The sequence below is a fragment of the Monodelphis domestica genome, chromosome 7 (assembly GCF_027887165.1).
Source record: "Monodelphis domestica isolate mMonDom1 chromosome 7, mMonDom1.pri, whole genome shotgun sequence".
In the NCBI taxonomy this organism is placed as follows: domain Eukaryota; kingdom Metazoa; phylum Chordata; class Mammalia; order Didelphimorphia; family Didelphidae; genus Monodelphis; species Monodelphis domestica.
Window position 1 is genome coordinate 237577222 of NC_077233.1, and position 19378 is coordinate 237596599.

Sequence of the window (19378 nt, forward strand, 5' to 3'; positions counted from 1 at the left end):
GCCAGAATAACTATTTCTTTTAAAGTAAATATATGTGTATAAATAACTTGTAAAAATAAGGTGGGGTTTTTTAATTCTTTTGTTTTGTGTTTCTGGATAGAGCCTCTTCTCCTGCCATTCAAAACTGAACCCTATTAAAGCAGCCAATACATTTGTTTTCATTATCCCATTTTATAGATGAAGAAACTAAGGCTGAGAGCTAGAATCACTTCTATACACTTAATAGGTATCAGATTTAAGACTCAAATCTAGATCTTCTCACTTCAAGTCCAGCACTTTTCCTCACTTTATTATGAGACCTAACCCCACTCTATAGAGTGAGAAAAGAACAGCAAAAGGAGTGGTCACTTTAAACTAACAGCCACTCCTACCTGAATTTTCATCAGCACCATTTACATCCTGTCACTTACTACCCATCCCATTAAGGCATCTGGGCCATGAAGAAACTAGTTTCTTCTTCTTTCTTCCCAACAGAATCACTGACCCTAGAAAAATCTTGGAAAAATCCAGTGCTTTAAAATGACCCTAAAAGAAAACAAAAACCCCAACTACAAAGGCAGCATCCTTTTTTTATTTTTTTATTTTATATTTTATTTGATCATTCCCAAGCATTATTCATTAAAGACAAAGATCATTTTCTTTTCCTCCTCCCCCCAACCCCCATAGCCGACACATGATTTCACTGGGTATCACATGTGTTCTTGATTCGAACCCATTGTCATGTTGTTAGTATTTGCATTAGAGTGTTCATTTAGAGTCTCTCCTCTGTCATGTCCCCTCAACCACTGTATTCAGGCAGTTGCTTTTCCTCGGTGTTTCTACTCCCACAGTTTGTCCTCTGCTTATGGATAGTGTTTTTTCTCCTAGATCCCTGCAGATTGTTCAGGGAAATTACACTGCCACTAATGGAGAAGTCCATTACCTTCGATTATACCACAGTGTATTAGTCTCTGTGTACAATGTTCTCCTGGTTCTGCTCCTCTCGCTCTGCATCACTTCCTGGAGGTTGTTCCAGTCTCCATGGAATTCCTCCACTTTATTATTCCTTTTTGCACAATAGTATTCCATCACCAACAAATACCACAATTTGTTCAGCCATTCCCCAATTGAAGGGCATCCCCTCGTTTTCCAATTTTTGGCCACCACAAAGAGCGCAGCTATGAATATTCTTGTACATGTCTTTTTCTCCATTATCTCTTTGGGGTACAGACCCAGCAGTGCTCTGGCTGGATCCAAGGGTAGACATTCTTTTATCTCGCTTTGGGCATAGTTCCAAATTGCCCTCCAGAATGGTTGGATCAGTTCACAACTCCACCAGCAATGAATTTATGTTCCTACTTTGCCACATCCCCTCCAGCATTCATTACTTTCCTTTGCTATCATGTTAGCCAATCTGCTAGGTGTGAGGTGATACCTCAGAGTTGTTTTCATTTGCATCTCTCTGATTATAAGAGATTTAGAACACTTTTTCATGTGCTTATTAATAGTCTTGATTTCTTTAACTTAAAACTGCCTATCCATGTCCCTTGCCCATTTATCAATTGGAGAATGGCTTGGATTTTTGTACAATTGATTTACCTCTTTATTAATTTGAGTAATTAAACCTTTGTCAGAGGTTTCTATGAAGATTTTTTCCCAATTTGTTGTTTCCCTTCTGATTTTAGTTACATTGGTTTTGTTTGTACAAAAGCTTTTTAATTTGATGTAGTCGAAATTATTTATTTTACATTTTGTGACTCTTTCTATGTCTTGCTTGGTTTTAAAGTCTTTCCCCTCCCAAAGGTCTGACATGTATACTATTCTGTGTTTACCCAATTTACTTATGGTTTCCTTCTTTATGTTTAAGTCATTCACCCATTTTGAATTTATCATGGTGTAGGGTGTGAGGTGTTGATCAATTCCTAATATCTCCCACACTGTCTTCCAATTTTCCCATCAGTTTTTATCAAATAGTGGATTTTTGTCCCAAAAGGTGGGATCTTTGGGTTTATCGTATACTGTCTTGCTGAGGTCGCTTTCCCCCAGTCTATTCCACTGATCCTCCTTTCTGTCTCTTAGCCAGTACCAAATTGTTTTGATGACTGCTGCTTTATAATATAGTTTAAAGTCTGGGACTGCAAGGCCCCCATCATTTGTGTTTTTTTTTTCATTATTTCCCTGGATATCCTTGATCTTTTGTTCTTCCAAATGAACTTTGTTATGGTTTTTTCTAAATCAGTAAAGAAATTTTTTGGAAGTTCAATGGGTATGGCACTAAATAGATAGATGAGTTTGGGTAGGAGGGTCATTTTTATTATATTGGCTCATCCTATCCATGAGCAGTTAATGTTTTTTCCAATTGCTCAAGTCTAGTTTTAGTTGTGTGGCGAGTGTTTTGTAGTTGTGTTTATATAGTTCCTGTGTTTATCTCGGGAGGTAGATTCCTAGGTATTTTATTTTGTCTAAGGTGATTTTGAATGGGATTTCTCTTTCTAGTTTTTGCTGCTGAGCTGTGTTGGAGATATATAGAAATGTTGATAACTTATGTCGGTTTATTTTGTATCCTGCAACTTTGCTAAAGTTGTTGATTATTTCAATTAGCTTTTTGGTTGAATCTCTAGGATTCTTTAAGTAGACCATCATGTCATCTGCAAAGAGTGATAACTTGGTCTCCTCCTTGCCTATTTTGATGCCTTCAATTTCTTTTTCTTCTCTAATTGCTACTGCTAGTGTTTCTAGTACAATGTCAAATAACTTCCTTTTTTTAAAATTAGGTTTTTATTACATCTTTAAGGAGAAAATGGTCGAGGGCCCCTCAGAAATGATACTTTAATAGGTATGGCAAGCCTTAAACTGAGTGGAACTTAGCAAGCTAAAATATTCTTGGGAGTTCCATGATTCTGAGTTCTAGCTATATTCACCCTTTTTTTTCGCACCCAACAAGTTTAATTTCACAGCAAGTTACTTTTGCTTCAAGGTAGAAAGTCATTTACTATCAAGGCCATTCAGGATATTTTGAAATGGATTTCAGCTAATTCTCATACTCATTCCAAGAGTAAATCATGCTGTACCTGCCATGCTTTGGTAGCCATCAAAGGTATGAAATAAGTAGAACTTGTCATTTCAGTCAAGGAAGCAGTGGAAACATGGTGCTTCATTCTCTTCTTGTCTATTCTCTGATTACTTAAAATCTGTCATATTTTCAGAGCCACTTAAGTTAGCCTATAGGAAACCCTCACAATATTGGTTGGTTACTTGCCCTGCCTTACTGTATCATTAAAAACCAAAAAACTAGAAAACCAAAGTGATATAATAATATATGATTTGGGTTCTGATGTCATCATGAATACACTGAAAATTGACGGTTTGATCCATCTTTTCAACAAACCTTCAATCTTGAACCAACAGTACCCAAAAACATTTGTGACCTTGGATAAGTCTCTTAACCACTTTGGGATTCAGTTTCCTTATTTGTAGAATGAGGGAGCTAGACTAGTTGATCTTTAAAATGCCTTGCAGCTCTAAATCTATGGGCCATGATATGCTGAAATCCCTCTTTCTCATTCAATTTCTTCTTCTTTTGAGTTGCCCAGGAATGAATATATATGTATACATATACATATATTTCAATATTCAATTCAATATAATTCAATATTATATATATTCAAATTTTAATATTTATTTATTCATTTTTATTTGTTTTTCTATGTTTTTATTTTTCTATATTTATTTATATATATTTATTTTATTTATATATATTATATATTTTTTTACATTTATATATTTTTCTATATATAAAAATGTATAAAACCCTTACTTTCTATCTTAGAGCTGATTGGGGTTTAGTGACTTGCCCAAGGAAGTGTATGAGGCCAGATTTGAACCTAGTCCTCCTGACTCCAGATTTGGCACTCTATCCACTGTGCTATCTAGCTGTTCCTATTTTAATATATTTTTATTTATTTTCACAAATAGATTCCAATAACATGTAAAATTTTTTTAACATTTTTAAATTTTTTATTTCTAAGTTGCCTCTCTGCTCCTTAAGAATATAAGCATTCCAAGAATACAATAGTCAATCTCCCAAGATGTCGGTTCCACATGAGCAAAATGCCATCCATGAATCCACCAAAATGGCCCCAAGAATCTTATTCTAAAGCTCATCAAAAATTATGTCTTATGAGGGATGTGGGTATAGGGCTCAGTTATAAGATAGGCAAATCCCACCCCCGTCGTACAATACCTTCTTTCTTAGACATTTTTTGCATCTAGTTTCTGGGGTGAGCAGGAGCTCACTGATGAATCATAAAGAAGCACCCAAAGGAATAGACATGCCACGTGAGCACCTGACTGACCATTTTATAACATTATCAGCCAGAACAAACACTGAGAAAGCAAAATGGAACACTAGATGACCACAGCCAAGTGGCTGAAAGCTCTTACCTAGTATTCGCTCTCTCTCACTTTCCCACATATTGAGGATAAGCCGGAAAGTCTAATAGCCTTGATTACCGTATGCCAGTCCTAATAATAGCACAGCTCTTGTTAAAATGCTTTCTATTTTCCAACACAGGTGTGGTGATGGCCTCCTGAGATCACCTTTGCAGTGCAAGATGCCAGCTGTGTTTCTCCATCCTCGAACTAGTCCCTAATACTCAAGGGACCCTGTAACTAGTGCCCAAAAGAGTACAATATAGTTTATTTTTCCCTCAGTTTCCCCTTACCCAGGACAATCCATGTGGAGTTTGTGGAGACTGAGGGGTAATAACACAATGAATCCTATGACCTTTGTTCCAGTAGATCCCCTCAAGGATAAGGACAGGATAGGACCAGACCCATGGTTTCATAAATATAAGGACTTCCCAGATTAAGAAATTTCCTGTGCTAATGATGGCTCACACTTTTCCCTGTAGTTTATAATTTTATTTCTATAAATTGAAAAGTTTTGTTATATTTTACATATGATATTAAATGCCTATTATATAAACACAAAATAATTTTCTATTATAAGATATGTTAAGCATATTCATATATAATATCGATTTCCCTAGAGTTAAATTTACTTTCCCAGGGCCACAAAATCAGTAAGTGTCAAGTGGTGAGACTCACACCAAGGTCTTCCAAACTCTAAAGCCAACTCTCTTGTCAACAATACCTCAGATGCTTCTCAGATCCCCTCAAGGTGATATCCAAAGTATAACTCCCATGGTTCCAACACCAACAATGCCATTACCCAGGGTAGAGAACTTTCTGGGAGCTCCCACGTATTATGATTTGGCAACCAAGCCAAAGGAACTCAAGTTGTTAGGATGCAGCTCCTTTCAAAACGGAAACCCAAAGACGAGCTCAGCTACCCAAGACACAATTCAGTTGTCCTTGATGAATTCTGATCTTTGAGCTTTTCATGAAAAGAACACTAGAGAAAGATATGTGGGAAAGATGGCTGACTAGCAACCAGCTCTCGAGCTCCTTTAACATACATCATGTTGCTCATACAACAAAAGGTACTCCAAGGCAATTCTCACTCCAATCTCTCACCTTTCCATTGGGGTCCTTCCAAGTGTATGCCTGATGTTCAGTTGCCATTCTCTCCTGCACAGATTTTCTAATTTATCCTCTTACTCACCGTCTGGGCAAAGATGAGCGCATTCATACAGTCCTCACAACCACTGCTTCTCCTTCCAGGCTGCTATACTGAAAACCTTCAGGTTAGCTTCCATGCCCTCAAAATGGCACACAACAGCTCCTTCCTGATGGTACTAAATATACTCCATAGGATTAGTCATTTGTTACTTCTTGCAGGAGTGGGAGATGGGGAGAAAACCTTAGCATAGAAAAGCTACACCTGTTTCTGTTTTCTTTTCAGTCTCACATCTCCCCCAAGCTCCTGACCCAAGTGTTCTTCATTTACCTGTGCAAAAAGTGCCATCGTTGGGGATGAATGTCTTGTTGTTGTTCGTTGCTCGATATCCTTCCAGACAGATGCAATAAAAGCCTCCGTGTGTATTATGACATGATGTTTTGTTCCCACAGACCAGAGTGGCTCCAAATTGACACTCATCTTTATCTGTTGACACATTCCAATGCACAAAAACAGTTAAAAAGTCATACTGTGCAGTGATGCCACATTTAGAACAACAAAAATGAGCTTTTATTTTCATGGTCTATATGAGAAAGAATTCATGTGAAAAGGGGTTTGTGCACAGGATCACAGATTCTCATAGAAAAGAGCTTAGCAATCAATCATTTAGTCCAACCCTCTAATATTATAGATGAGGAAACTGAGGTTGAAGTGCTGAATTCCTTGCCTAAAGTTACATCAGTAATAAATGAAGCATAGTTCCTTTGACTCCTAATCCAATATTCTTGCCACTGCACTATGATGCCGAGGAAAACTTTGTTCTGCTCAGCAGAAGAGGAGATGTGGGACTGATGAATGAGGCAAAATTACAGGAAGACAGGGTTCAGCTCAATATAAATAGAGGGCTTCCACATAATGGTTGTTATTTTTCAGTCATTTCATACTCTTTGTGACTCTATCTGGGGATTTCTTGGCAAAGATAACTGGAGTGATTTACTATTTCCTTCTCCCACTCATTTGACAGATGAGAAAACTGAGGCAAACAGGATTAAGTGACTTGCCCACGGCCACATAGCTAGTGTCTTTGTGTCCTGTCTTTGAATTCAGAAAGATGAGTTTGAGCACTCTGTCCACCATGCCACCTTCCAAATAATTAGAGGTGTCCAATACTAAAATGAGCTGCCTCACAGGTGGTAATGAGTTTCCCATCCCCTGTGGTCTAACTGATCGCTAGCCTCATATTTTCCTAGAATCTATTGTCTGGATATTCCTTTGTCCACTATCACTCCTGACCTTACATTATATCTGTGTGTGTATATACATATATATGGATGCCTGTACATATACATATATTTGTTTGCATGCAATAGTCCTGTCTTTTTCCAGCTCATTTTTATTTTCTTTTTTTTAAACCCTTACTTTCTGTATTAGAATCAAAATGGTGTATTGGTTCTAAGGCAGAAAAATGGTAAGAGTTAAGCAATAAGGGTTAAGTGACCTTCCCAGGGTACAAAAGCTAGGGAGTGTCTGAGACCAGATTTGAACCTTGGAATTCCCATCGCCAAGCCTGGTTATCAATCCATTGAGTCACATAGATGCCCCCATAAGATTTTTTTAATTGAATAATGAGGATTTCACCCAATCGGACATGAACAAAGCTAATTGTCCATCACTCCTAGAAGAAAGTAACCATAGGACCCTTCCCTTCTATGAGACTCAATTTCCTCATGTGTAAAATGAGAGAATGAACTCAGTGGTCCTCTTAAGCATCTTCTATCTCTAATATTCCATGATCGTATGAACATTCTGCTTCTTTTTCTGGCTAAGGATTTCAATACTTCAGCATCAGAGAATTCAGGACTTACCATGACACTGAGTTCTCCCATTGCCCACAAATCCATAATTGCAGATACAAATTTCTTTTCCATCTCTCTGCTGACAGGTGGCATGTTCATGGCAAGTGGCACAGACATCTGAAACTGAATCATATCATATCTTTAAAGAAAAGAAAATCAGCTTGTGGGCACTAGACTTTGTGTAATTGAGGAAAACTAACTTCTTTAGCACTAGTTGCTACTCTAAGTAGTGAAAAGTATAATTCAGAAGAGGTGAAGGAAAAGCATTTTCTTGCTGCCATGGGATTCTCCATTTACGACAGGTTTACTGAGAACTCTAATGATAGGTGCTTAAGAAGTACTGTCTATGTGTCAGTCTCTGGCTGGGTATCAGGGACCAAGTTGGTAAATGTCTCTGTAAGGATAAGAAGTGGGAAATTGCCTCAAAGGCAATGTGAGGGCAATTGAGATTCCTCTTTCTGTGCTAAGTATGAGTTACTATTGCCTGGGAATATATCTAGATCTCAATTATACGTTAATAATGAAAACTCTCACCTATATTTTTATATAAAACCTAGAAATTAACCATGCTACCAAAGCACATTTATATTCTGCTTTGAATGACCATTATTTGCACAGATGACTTAAAGCCCTTTGTCCAACTAGAATCTAAGTTCGTTGATATCAGTAATGGAAGGCACCAAACACAATGAAAAGACATGCTTACGAAAAAAACCTGGAAGAAGAGAGGAACCTCACAATAACTATAGGAAGAACTTCAAAGAGGGGTCAAATGACTTGGCCACAAAGATTAAAACAGGAACTAAAAATTAAATTAAATAAGAATTTTCAAAATATAAAATCAGAAATTAAAGGAGAATTTAGGAGGGGAAAAGTGGAAAAGAGAATAAATTTCTTAGAACAGAAGGTAAGAAAACCTCATCCAAATAATGAACTCTCTGAAAAATAGACTATCACAACTAAACTCAATCCCTCTATGAGAAAAGAAATATAACATTGTCAGAAGGTTAGGAAAACAGCAGGAAAATAAGGTATTTACTGTTCCCAAGAAAAATGACCTAGAAAACAGGTCAAAGAAAGATAATATATAAGAATCATGAAACTCTCCTGAAAACTGCAGGCAAATGAAAACCAGGTCATCATATTTCAAGATGTTATAAAACAAGACTGCCCATATCTATTAGAATCAAAACAAAAAGAATGCATTTATCATCTCCTGAACCCATTCTAAAAATACTTTAAAATGACATTGCCAAAAACCCAAGCTTCCAAGTCAGAGAAACAATACTGAAAGTAGTAGGAAAGAAAGGATTCAAGCACCAAAGAATCACAGACAATATCACACAAGACTTATCAACAACTGCTACAAAAGAAGAGAAAGTCTTAGAATGTGGTGTGATATTGCAAAAAGCAAAAAACTTACAACAAAAAGTAACATATCATGCAAGATAGAAAGAATAAGCATTACTTTCACCATTTTTCAGAGAGGGAGGGACTGCATGATGTTATGGAGGAAGAGCTAGCCTTGAAGTCAAGAAGAGCTGAATTGAGCTTCCATCTCTGACACGTGCTGGCTGCTTTCCTCTGAGCAACTCACTTAATTCCGGATAGGTGAATCTCTAAGGTGACAAATTGCAAAGAAAGAATTGAATTGCCTTGACAAAAGGAGTTTTCTCATCCAGAAATTCCATGAAATCAAATGTTTAATATCTAGCCATATCCACTTAATTCCTATCCTGACTCAAAGAACTCTCAGATATTTTATGTTTTTGATAGTAACTTTAAATAGAATTTTGTTTTCTCATTCTGTAGGATTTTGTTGCTAATAAGCAGAAATTCTGAAGCTATTTTGTATGTTTCATGTCCCAACTTTTAGGAGTTATTAATTTTCCTATTTATTATAGTTGAAGCTCTAGGGTTCTCTTATAAGCCATCTTGTCATCTATAAAAGTCATAATCTTATTTCTTCTTTGCCTATGCCTATTCCTTCAAGTTCTGCAAAACACTTTGCAGAAATAAAGATATTTTATTAGGAAAATATATCAAATAAATTTCAGGTAAATGGGAAAATGTTACTTTTTCATAGTCGGTTCAGGCTAATAAAATAAGAACAACAATACTACATAAATAATTGCAGATTTAGTACCACTCAAACTATTAAAGGGTTACTTAATAGGAAAAGATATAGTTCTATAATAAATTATATAACAATAAGATTCATCTAGAGTAATAAGAGGTCAAGAATCTCAAAGGAAATTATGAAAAAGGGGAAAGGAAAGAGGTCTAGTAATACCAAATCTCTAATTATAATACAAAGTAACAATCATCAAAACAATCTGGTACTGGATTTTAAAAATTATTTAATCAAGTCAGATACACAAAACACAGAAGCAACCGAACAAAGTAGTATAACAATACTATCGGGAAAACTGGAAAATTGTCTCAGAGAAATAATACTTAGATCAACATCTCATGCTATACACTATAATAAATTAAAAATGACTACATGACCTAGATATAAAAGATCATATCATACTTAGTAAATTAGATGAGAGCGTAAGGAGATACCTTCCACAGTTATGGAGAAAGGAAGAGGGGCAGCTAGTTTAACACAGTGGATAGAGCACCAGGACTAGAGTCAGGAGAACCTGGGTTCAAATCTGATCTCAGATACTTTCCAGCTTTATGACCCTAGTCAAATCATTCAATCACATTTGGCTCACTCTTGCCACTGTTCTGTCTTAGAACTGATACTAAGAGAGAAGGAGATGAGGGTTTTTAAAAAGTGAGAGAGAAGGGACAAGTTCTTAACCCCAAAAAAAGTCAGAAAAGATGAAAGGTCAGAAAATTCACAATTAAAATGGAAAGGTTTTATAAAAATAAATGCAATGCAGTTAGAATCAGGAGGAGGAAAAATAATTGGAGAAAATATTTGCAGCAAATTTTTCTGATAAAGTTCTGCTATCCAAGATCTAGAAGAAGCTGATATGTATGCATGTGTTTGTATATTTGTGCACATATATCTATATAAACATATGTACACATCTACAAAAATAGGCATATATGTAAATATATATAAATGAGTCAATCCTCAATAGATATATATTACAAAAGAAGAAATGCAAGCTCTCAAAAACCACATAAAAAACTTCTCCACATCACTAGTAATACGAGAAATGCACATTGAAGTATCTCTTAAGTTTCACCTCAAAACCATCAGATTAAAAAAATGACCAAAAAGTGAAGATAGCAATTGTTATAGGGAATATGGGAAGACAGGCAAATCGACGCACTGCTGGCTAATCTATAAAGTGGTTTGACAGTTGTAGAAAGCAATTTGTAACTATACCCTAAAAGTCATGAAACTATGGATACTCTCTAATTCAGTCATGCTATCACTAGTTTATTTCAACCCTTATCTTCCATCTTGGAATCAATATCTTTTGGGGAAATTGGGGCACTAATGCACAGCTGGGGGAGTTATAAACTAATCCACCCATTCTGGAAAGCAATTTGGAACCATGGTCAAAGGGCTATAAAATTTTGCATCCTCTTTAATCCAGGAATACCACTATGAGGTCTGTATCCCAATGAGTAAAAAGCAGAAATTTAAAAAAAATTTAAGGTAAAAGCACTTATTTGTACAAAAATATTTATTGTAGCTCTTTTTATGGTGGCAAAGAATTATAAACTGGGGGGATCTCCACCAACTGAGGAATGACTAAACAAATTGTGATATATAATTGTAATGGAATACTTCTGTGCTATAAGAAATAATGAATAGGATGATTTCAGAAAAAACCTGGAAAGATTTACATGAACTGATGCAAAGTGAAGTGAGCAGAACCAGGACAACATTGTACACAGTAACAATAAAATTGTATAATAATCATCTGTGAATGACTTAGCTATTCTCAGCAATACAATGATCTAAAATAATTTTGAAGGATTCATGATGAAAAAATGTCATCCATCTCCAGAGAAAGAACTGATGGAGTCTGAATGCAGATTGAACCATACCATTCTCATATTTTCTTCATGAGTGTTATTCTTTTTTAGTGATATGTGATATCTTCTTCTAGTGATATACTGATAGTGATCTTCTTATACAACATGATGAATATAGAAATATGTATTTCATGCTAACATATATATTACCTATATCAAATTGTTTATTGTCTCAGGAAGGGGGGAAGGAAGGAAGAAAAGAGATCATTTGGAACTCAAAATGTAAGAAAATAAATTTTAAAAATTATTTCTGCATGAAATGGGGAAAAAATAAAATGTAATAGAAAGAAAAGATTGATTAATGTAATAACCAAACACAACTCCAGAAGACTGATGATAAAACAGTCTCCTACCTCTTAAGGGAGATGTTATAGATTGTAGGAGTAAAATGAAACATGTTTTCAAACAGGACTAAAATAATATAATTTTGGTTTTGCTTGACTGTGTTTAATTGCTACAAAAAAGGGCTTCCTTCTCAGAGGTAGGAGCGATTTTTCAATGGAGGTGGATAGTGTTAGTGAGAGAACCATTAACTACCTACTATATTCAAAGCACCAGTGATGCACAGGCAAATAAATGAAATAATTCTTTCATCTGAGGTTCCTATCAATCCATCACCACAAAATAACACCTTTTGTTATAACCAATAACACCACAAAAGTAATTATCTTTAAGTTATTGAATGACATCAAATGTCTCTCTTCCAAGGAATAGAAGAGATTTGCCACAGAGGTGGTTAGTGTTAGCGAGAGAAACAGTATTAAGTGCCTACCATATTTAAAGCCTTGAAAGTTTACATAGGCAAAAAAACAAAAAAAAATTAAATAGTTCCTTCCTTTAAGGATCTTATGTTAAAAAAAATTGAAAAATTAATTAGAAAATTAAAGAATCCTACATTAGCGAACTGATACTTTGAAGGAATTAAATACAAAATATATATAAATTAGAGTTCTAATAACTAGGGGAGAGGGGTGTAGACCAAAAAAGAAAAAACAACAACTTCCTGTAGGGCTTCCTGGGCTGAGTTTCAAAGGGGATGGAGATGACAAAAGGCAGAACAATGATGAGGGGAAACAAGACAAGCATGATATGTTCCTCTCAAAGGTAGAGAAGCATGAGCTGGGAAATCATCTTAAAAAGAACCATAGGTTGGTCAGTTTGTCTCAAATGTAGCATGAGTGAATCCATTCTATGAAATCAGTCTGGGAATACAGGTTCCAGACCCTGTTGACAAAATCTGACCTGGAAAGAGCTAGAAGACAATAATTCCACCCAGTCATATGAGAGTCATTTCATTTCCCAAAAGATCTCCAAGAGAGACATCTTATCCTGGATGGAAAGCCACAGAATCCAACTATCTGGCATAGGAAAAGTAGAAGAAGAGAAGACAAGAAAAGAGATAGGAGGGGCAAGATAGAGGATTTATAATGTCCCACCTCATATAGTGGGACCATATTAGACAAATCTTGTTAAAAGGGGTTTCATATTCCCAGCTGTGTGATCCTAGGCAAGTCACTTGACCCCCATTGCCTAGCCCTTACCACTCTTCTGCCTTGGAGCCAATACACAGTATTGACTCCAAGATGGAAGGTAAGGGTTTTAAAAAATTTTTTTTAATTAAAAAGGTTATTTCATAGATTACCTCTAGCTGGAGGTAAGAAAGAATTAGAAGATAGCAGGACACACATAGATATACCTAGTATTCCCTTCAATGGTTACAACTTTATGCTACTGAAAATTCCAGAGTGAAAAAAAAAATCAGCTTAAAAAGGAAAATTGGGTTTTTAATGTATATTCTATACATAGTAGACACCCATGTGTTTGTGCATGTGTGTATGTGTGTGTATATTTTTTTAAAACCCGTACCTTCTGTCTTAGATTTGGTACTAAAATTGCAGTGAAGGCTAAGCAATTGGGGTTAAGTGACTTGCCCAAGATAACACAGCTAGAAAATTTCTGGAGCCAAATTTGAACCCAAGTCCTGATGAATTCTTCTGGCACTCTATCTACTGTGCTAGGTAGGTGAACCTACCAAATATATGTTAACTGAGGTTCCTGCCAACTCACCACCACAAAAATAATAGCATTACCTTTAAGGTAGTAAGTGGCATCAGGGGTTCATGGGGATTCAGAGCTAGTTGAAAGAAAACACGAAAGAGGGAATATCCCTCTCTGAACCAGATCTAGGGCTCATGGCACCAAGAAGGGAAAATCGTACTCAGGATAAGGTCTGGGTGAATTTAGGTGCTACTCTCAACGATCACTTGTCAGAAGAGCAGTCATGAAGGTACAACAGTCTCTCCACCAGCCCCTGAATCAAAGGAATATGTACATGACTCAGACCAGTTGTTGAAAACCTCCCAGACCATTAGAGGTTAAAAATGTCATATAGAGTTACGGATGTGGTTTCTCTGATGGTTTTGTTCAACTGATCTTCTTTGTTATAAGGAGAATTTTACTAAGATTTGGCAGTGCTTTTTCTTTAAAAGGCATCAATAAAAAAACTTCTATAAAGTCTACTAAGACCCCAAGTTGGAATGAGAAGTTGATGGAGGTAGAGGGCAGGAGAAGGAGGGGGCTCCTTCATTGAAGGCAGGAGCCTTACAGAAGCCAAGCAGAGATAGTTAATCGAAAAAATGAAAGAATCTTTGATTTATTAAGATCTAAAGCGATAGGTATCCTGGCTGTCACTGCTAGATGTTTGAATAGAGTTAGACCTACTACTTGTTTTTAGTGCTCACTGGATCACAGTTTGGGTCTTGGGAATCATAGGGTGAAAAAGTTCCTTAAAGATCATGCAGTCTAGTGTACTTAATTTTACATATAAGGAAACTGAGGCTTCAAAACTATAAATGACTTGCTTAAAGTCACACGGCTAGCTATCACTTGTCAGTGTCAAGATTCAAACCTAATTCTTACAATTTCAAATAAAAAACTATCACAACACAATGCCTTTTCTTGAAAGCCAACTCTCTTATGAAGCATCTTAAAACTGAGATCAAAGATATGGTTTACTAAATACAGATTTGTGTATTGAACAACTAAAATCCAGAACAGAACAGTTAGGCTGCATACAATAAAAATAGATTCCTCATTCCTATTCTTTTCCTCCACCTTATTTGAATCAGCTGCTAAACCAAGCTATGCAGGTTCCTAGCCCAAAGCAAATTTGGGTTAGAATCATTTTTAGGTCTTATAGAATTCTCAGTACCTTCTTAGAATCTGCACCCAATCCTCTCTAGTTTTCTAATTCTTCTGTATTTCTTTGTAGCTATCCTAGTACCACCATGTCCTACTCTCATTCATGAAGCCCTGGATAACAATGTTTCGCTCCTCTCTAGTCTCTAAAGTTGACTACGGAACAATCTGTAGTGATTTTATCTTGGAAAGACTTTCACTTAGAGGTTCCTAATGTTGCCTCGTCCTGGATGTCCTACCCTGATCCCTAAATCCCTAAAGAAATTGTTTCTTTCAGTTCTGTTCTGTTTAATGTTCCTAAGGCATATTAATATCCAAAAATGCAAATAATGAAGGAAAAGTATAGTAGGTATGTTTGGGTAGGTGGCACAGTGGATAGATTGGCCCTGGAATAGATTCATCTTCCTGAGTTCAAATCTGGCCTCAGACACATACTAGCTATGTGACTCGAAGCAAGTCACTTAACCCTATTTGCCTCAGTTTCCTCATCTGTTAAATGATCTGGAAAAGAAAATGGCAAATGACTCTATTATCTTTGCCAAGAAAATCCCCAATAGGGTCATGAAGAGTCAGACATGACTGAATAATAACAAAATATTTGAGTCCACAATTCTACACTCAGTGATTTATACATCAGAATGTTAAGCCAAAAGTAGTCAAAAACACACAAAGGATTGAAACTCATGAAGGATTTTCCTCTGTTATCCTAGGACAGATGAAAAATTCCCCCAGAAGTCAAAGTCGTAAGTGCCTTGGAAGCAAATGATCAGATGGACAGATGGTAGGCAGATTATATAGAAGGAATGATGCACAAGGAGTGTCCTGCTAAACTTTTTCACACTGGATTCCATGGAATTATAAATATAGTGGTCTAAGAGATCCAGAATTAAGTGGGATGACCCAATTTTCTGGTCCTGAAAAAAATGGAAATAGTGATCATAAGATTGTCAATTTTGATCCTTGGTGAATTTGTAATTTCACCCTATTAATTAATGACCATGAGAGTAAAGAAGACCAATAACATTTGTTTGCTGGCATACCTGCATAATAAAGAGTGCAATGTAGATTAGAGAGGTAAGGATGAAGGAAGAGGATTATAACTTTGCCTTCTTTGCTTAGTTTTTATTAAGGTCCCTAGCTTCATTTGCATATCCATAAAAAAATCTTAGGAGTGAGATTCACTTAATTGTACTTCCCCATAGCTCCAATGGGGTTGAAGGAAAGGGAGAAAGAAAAAGTAGATCTGTAATTGGAAATTAAAGACATTTTTAACCCCAAATCAGAAAGTTGTCTGAGACCAAGGACCTTAAAACAAGTAGCAAATGATAGAAGAAACTTAAATCTTTTTTTAAAATCTAACTTTCTGTCTTAGAATCAATACGCTATATTGGTTCTAAGGCAGAAGAGGACTTAGGGCTGGGCAATTGACTAGGAATTCTCTGAGACCAGATCTGAACCACAGAACTCTGGTCTCTTGGCTTGGCTACCAAAACACTGAACCTCCTAGTTGCCCCAAAAACTTATCTTAACCTAGAGTATCATTTTGGATTTTGTTAGCACAGTGGCTAGGTGTGGTGGTTTGTCACCTCAATTATACATTAAAGAAGCATCTGCCTGACTTTGTCAAGGTATATTCCATAAATAGGAACTGGGCTGCAATTGCCTCAAAGAGCTTAAATCAGCATGTAGTAGCAGGGAACAGCCCAGTGACCACAAGACCAACAGAGATACCAAGCAGAAACAACTTGATAGAAAGTGGAGATAATATCCAGCAAAGTGAGCAAAGAGAAGCAGAATATATTAGCAGTGTATTATCAGGAGTTCTACATCTCAGAAATGTGAATTGCCCTGACCACATACATGCTTATAGGCGTGGCATCCAAGCACATGCCCTGCTGATATGGGCTCCTGATATGTATAACCCTTTAATAACCCTGAACACATAGGTTCACTTGTGTTTTCCCTACACGTGGGGTTTCTTGTGGTTTTATTATTGGCAAAGTGATAACTTATGATGAATATCACATATGTTTATGGGAGGAAAGGGAACCACTTAAACCATTTGATTAAATCTCATCTTTAAACTAACATGCCCTTTTGTCTGACTAGCAAAGTAAACCACATTGATGGGGGCTTATAAGTTACAGTATTGAGTAGGTTCCTCAAACCTAGGCTCCCTTTTCTAGATGCAGTGGATAAAGCATCAGGTCTGGAGTCAGGAAGATCTAAGTTCAAACTTAGACTAGAAACTTACTGGGTGACCCTGGGCAAGCTTAACCCCAATTTACCTTAGTTCCTCATCTATAAAATGGGGGCACACTGGAGAAGGAAGGGGCAATCAATGTAGTATCTTTGCCAAGAAAATCCTATGCAAGGGACAGTTATATGGTTTGGGAGATAGAGGGCCAGGCCTAGAGAAGGAAGGTCCTGGGTTCAAATTTGAACTCAGAAACTTCCTAGCTCTGTGAGTCTGGACAGGTTACTTAACCCTAGTTGCCTAACCCTTACTACTCTTCTGGAAGGAAGGAAGGAAGGAAGGAAGGAAGGAAGGAAGGAAGGAAGGAAGGAAGGAAGGAAGGAAGGAAGAAAGAAAGAAAGAAAGAAAGAAAGAAAGAAAGAAGAAAGAAAGAAAGAAAGAAAGAAAGAAAGAAAGAAAGAAAAAGAAAGAAAGAAAGAAAGAAAGAAAGAAAGAAAGAAAGAAAGAAAGAAGAAAGAAAGAAAGAAAGAAAGAAGAAAAGGAAGAAAGGAAGAAAGGAAGAAAGGAAGAAAGGAAGAAAGGAAGAAAGGAAGAAAGGAAGAAAGGAAGGAAGAAAGAAAGAAAGAAAGAAAGAAAGAAAGAAAGAAAGAAAGAAAGAAAGAAAGAAAGAAAGAAAGAAAGAAAGAAAGAAAGAAAGAGAGAGAGAGAGAGAGAGAGAGAGAGAGAGGGAGGGAGGGAGGAGGGAGGGAGGGAGGAAGGAAGGAAGGAAGGAAGGAAGGAAGGAAGGAAGGAAGGAAGGAAGGAAGGAAGGAAGGAAGGAAAGGAAGGAAGGAAGGAAGGAAGGAAGGAAGGAAGGAAGGAAGGAAGGAAGAGAAAACCCTATGGACAAAGTCCATGGGATCATGTAGAGTCACACATGACTGATTGAACAACAATAAAAATGTGTGAAGAAATACTCCGGATGGGACACACATTTTCACAGAGTGTTAAAGTTTTGTAAAAAGCTTATCTCAGAACAACCCACATGAGAGAATAAAGTAACCTTTATTAGCCACTTGTGAAGCAGTTTCTTCAATTCTACCAGCATTTGTCAAATATTTACCATGTAAAACCCTGTGACAAGAAATAAGCAAAGATGACTAAAACCCAGTCTTGGGTCTTCCCAGAGGGTCTTCATTGGGATTCCTAGAACCTGTGTGCATCAGATTAGCTCCTTTAAACAATCAGGACTGATCATTTGTCCATTTAAAAGCTCCTACTTCCTCCTGCACCTCCCACTAAGTTCCTGCTTCTGGTCTCTGGGACTACTTACTTACCATGAGCCTACAATATAATAGTCAAGCACATTCAGGTGCACAATTCTCCAGACTGCTCTAAGTTTCCTCTCATGACTCACATGGGTATCCCCAACCCATAAGGAAATGACTTTCCAAAATCCCATCATTATAGATTGCTGGTAGAAAAAAGAAAGTTCCTTAACATAGACAATAACCCTTTTTGTCGTGGTGAAAGCGGGCTTAGTCTCACTTTCTCGGCATTTCAACGCTTCAAGCTCCTATTCACTCAGGATAGCTAATTAACACCTCTCTGGCACTTCTCAGAACCTTTATCCACTCATTTCACGATTTCTGCACCTAGGTAACACTGGGCAATGACTCAGACAGGCAGTGGGAGGGGAAGAGAGTGGCCTGGGTCCAAGATCTCTCTACAGAGCCCTGCCCTGCCTGATATTGCACATCCAGGAGAGTTCGTTAGCAACACTAATGAACCTGAGCCAGAGATCACAGTTTTAGCCAGTTGAAGTCACCGGCCACAAAATCTACTTTACTACTCTGTGGATTCTCTCTTGAGGCAAAAGCCTCCTAACTAGTGCTGCAGATTTTCCCCCTCAGCGTTTACCTCCCTTATGGGGTGGGGTTTGCCTCCCCTCAACATTCTAGTGTGCAGATCTGGAACTTGTCACCAATCCTCATTTGCCTCCAGTCCTTTCTCTATTAACATATCAATTCATTGCCTGGGACATGATCTATCCACCTGCTCCCTTCTCCTTTTTTAAATAGACTTAGAGGACCTACTCATACAAAATATTTATAGTAGCTGTTTGTGGTGGCAAAGAATTGAAAACTGAACCCCCCATCCATTGGGGAATGGCTGAAGAAGTTGTGAGATGTGCTGATGACGGAATACTATTGTGCCATAAGGAATGAGGAACAAGATCACCCCAAAACCAGGAAAGACTTATATGAAGTGATGCAAGGTGTAAAAATTAAATTTAGTCTCTAGTAATAAAAGTATTATATTTTATGAGGTTTATTAAGGATGATTAGAAATCAAGGAATAAAGAAAATAAAACCATGTGCCTAGGGCTGATTAGCCCATTCACAGCTTACTTACTACATCTTTTAATGGCCAAGTAGAGGAAGAGGCCAAGGTCGGTGTTACTGCCAGTTTAAATACTCATTGTGATCTCGCCCAGGTGGAGACTCAGATGAGATTATAGGGAATTTGGGGAAATACCAAGGACTTCTGGGGATTGAAGTCTAGGGTTCAAATCTCCAT

At 37.0% G+C, this 19378-nt stretch overlaps 1 protein-coding gene across 3 annotated transcripts in view; it reads right to left on the bottom strand.

The window, feature by feature from the left end:
• Positions 1 to 19378, bottom strand: part of SUSD1 (sushi domain containing 1) — a 376643-nt gene that overhangs the window by 319423 nt on the left and 37842 nt on the right. For all 3 annotated transcript variants that reach the window (XM_007498165.3, XM_007498164.3, XM_016423857.2), the window contains exons 2-3: positions 7426 to 7539; positions 5891 to 6046 (exon numbers count right to left, since the gene is read on the bottom strand). In XM_007498165.3, coding sequence (XP_007498227.2) covers positions 5891 to 6046; positions 7426 to 7539 — 270 coding nt within the window. The remainder of the gene's footprint in view (positions 1 to 5890; positions 6047 to 7425; positions 7540 to 19378) is intronic.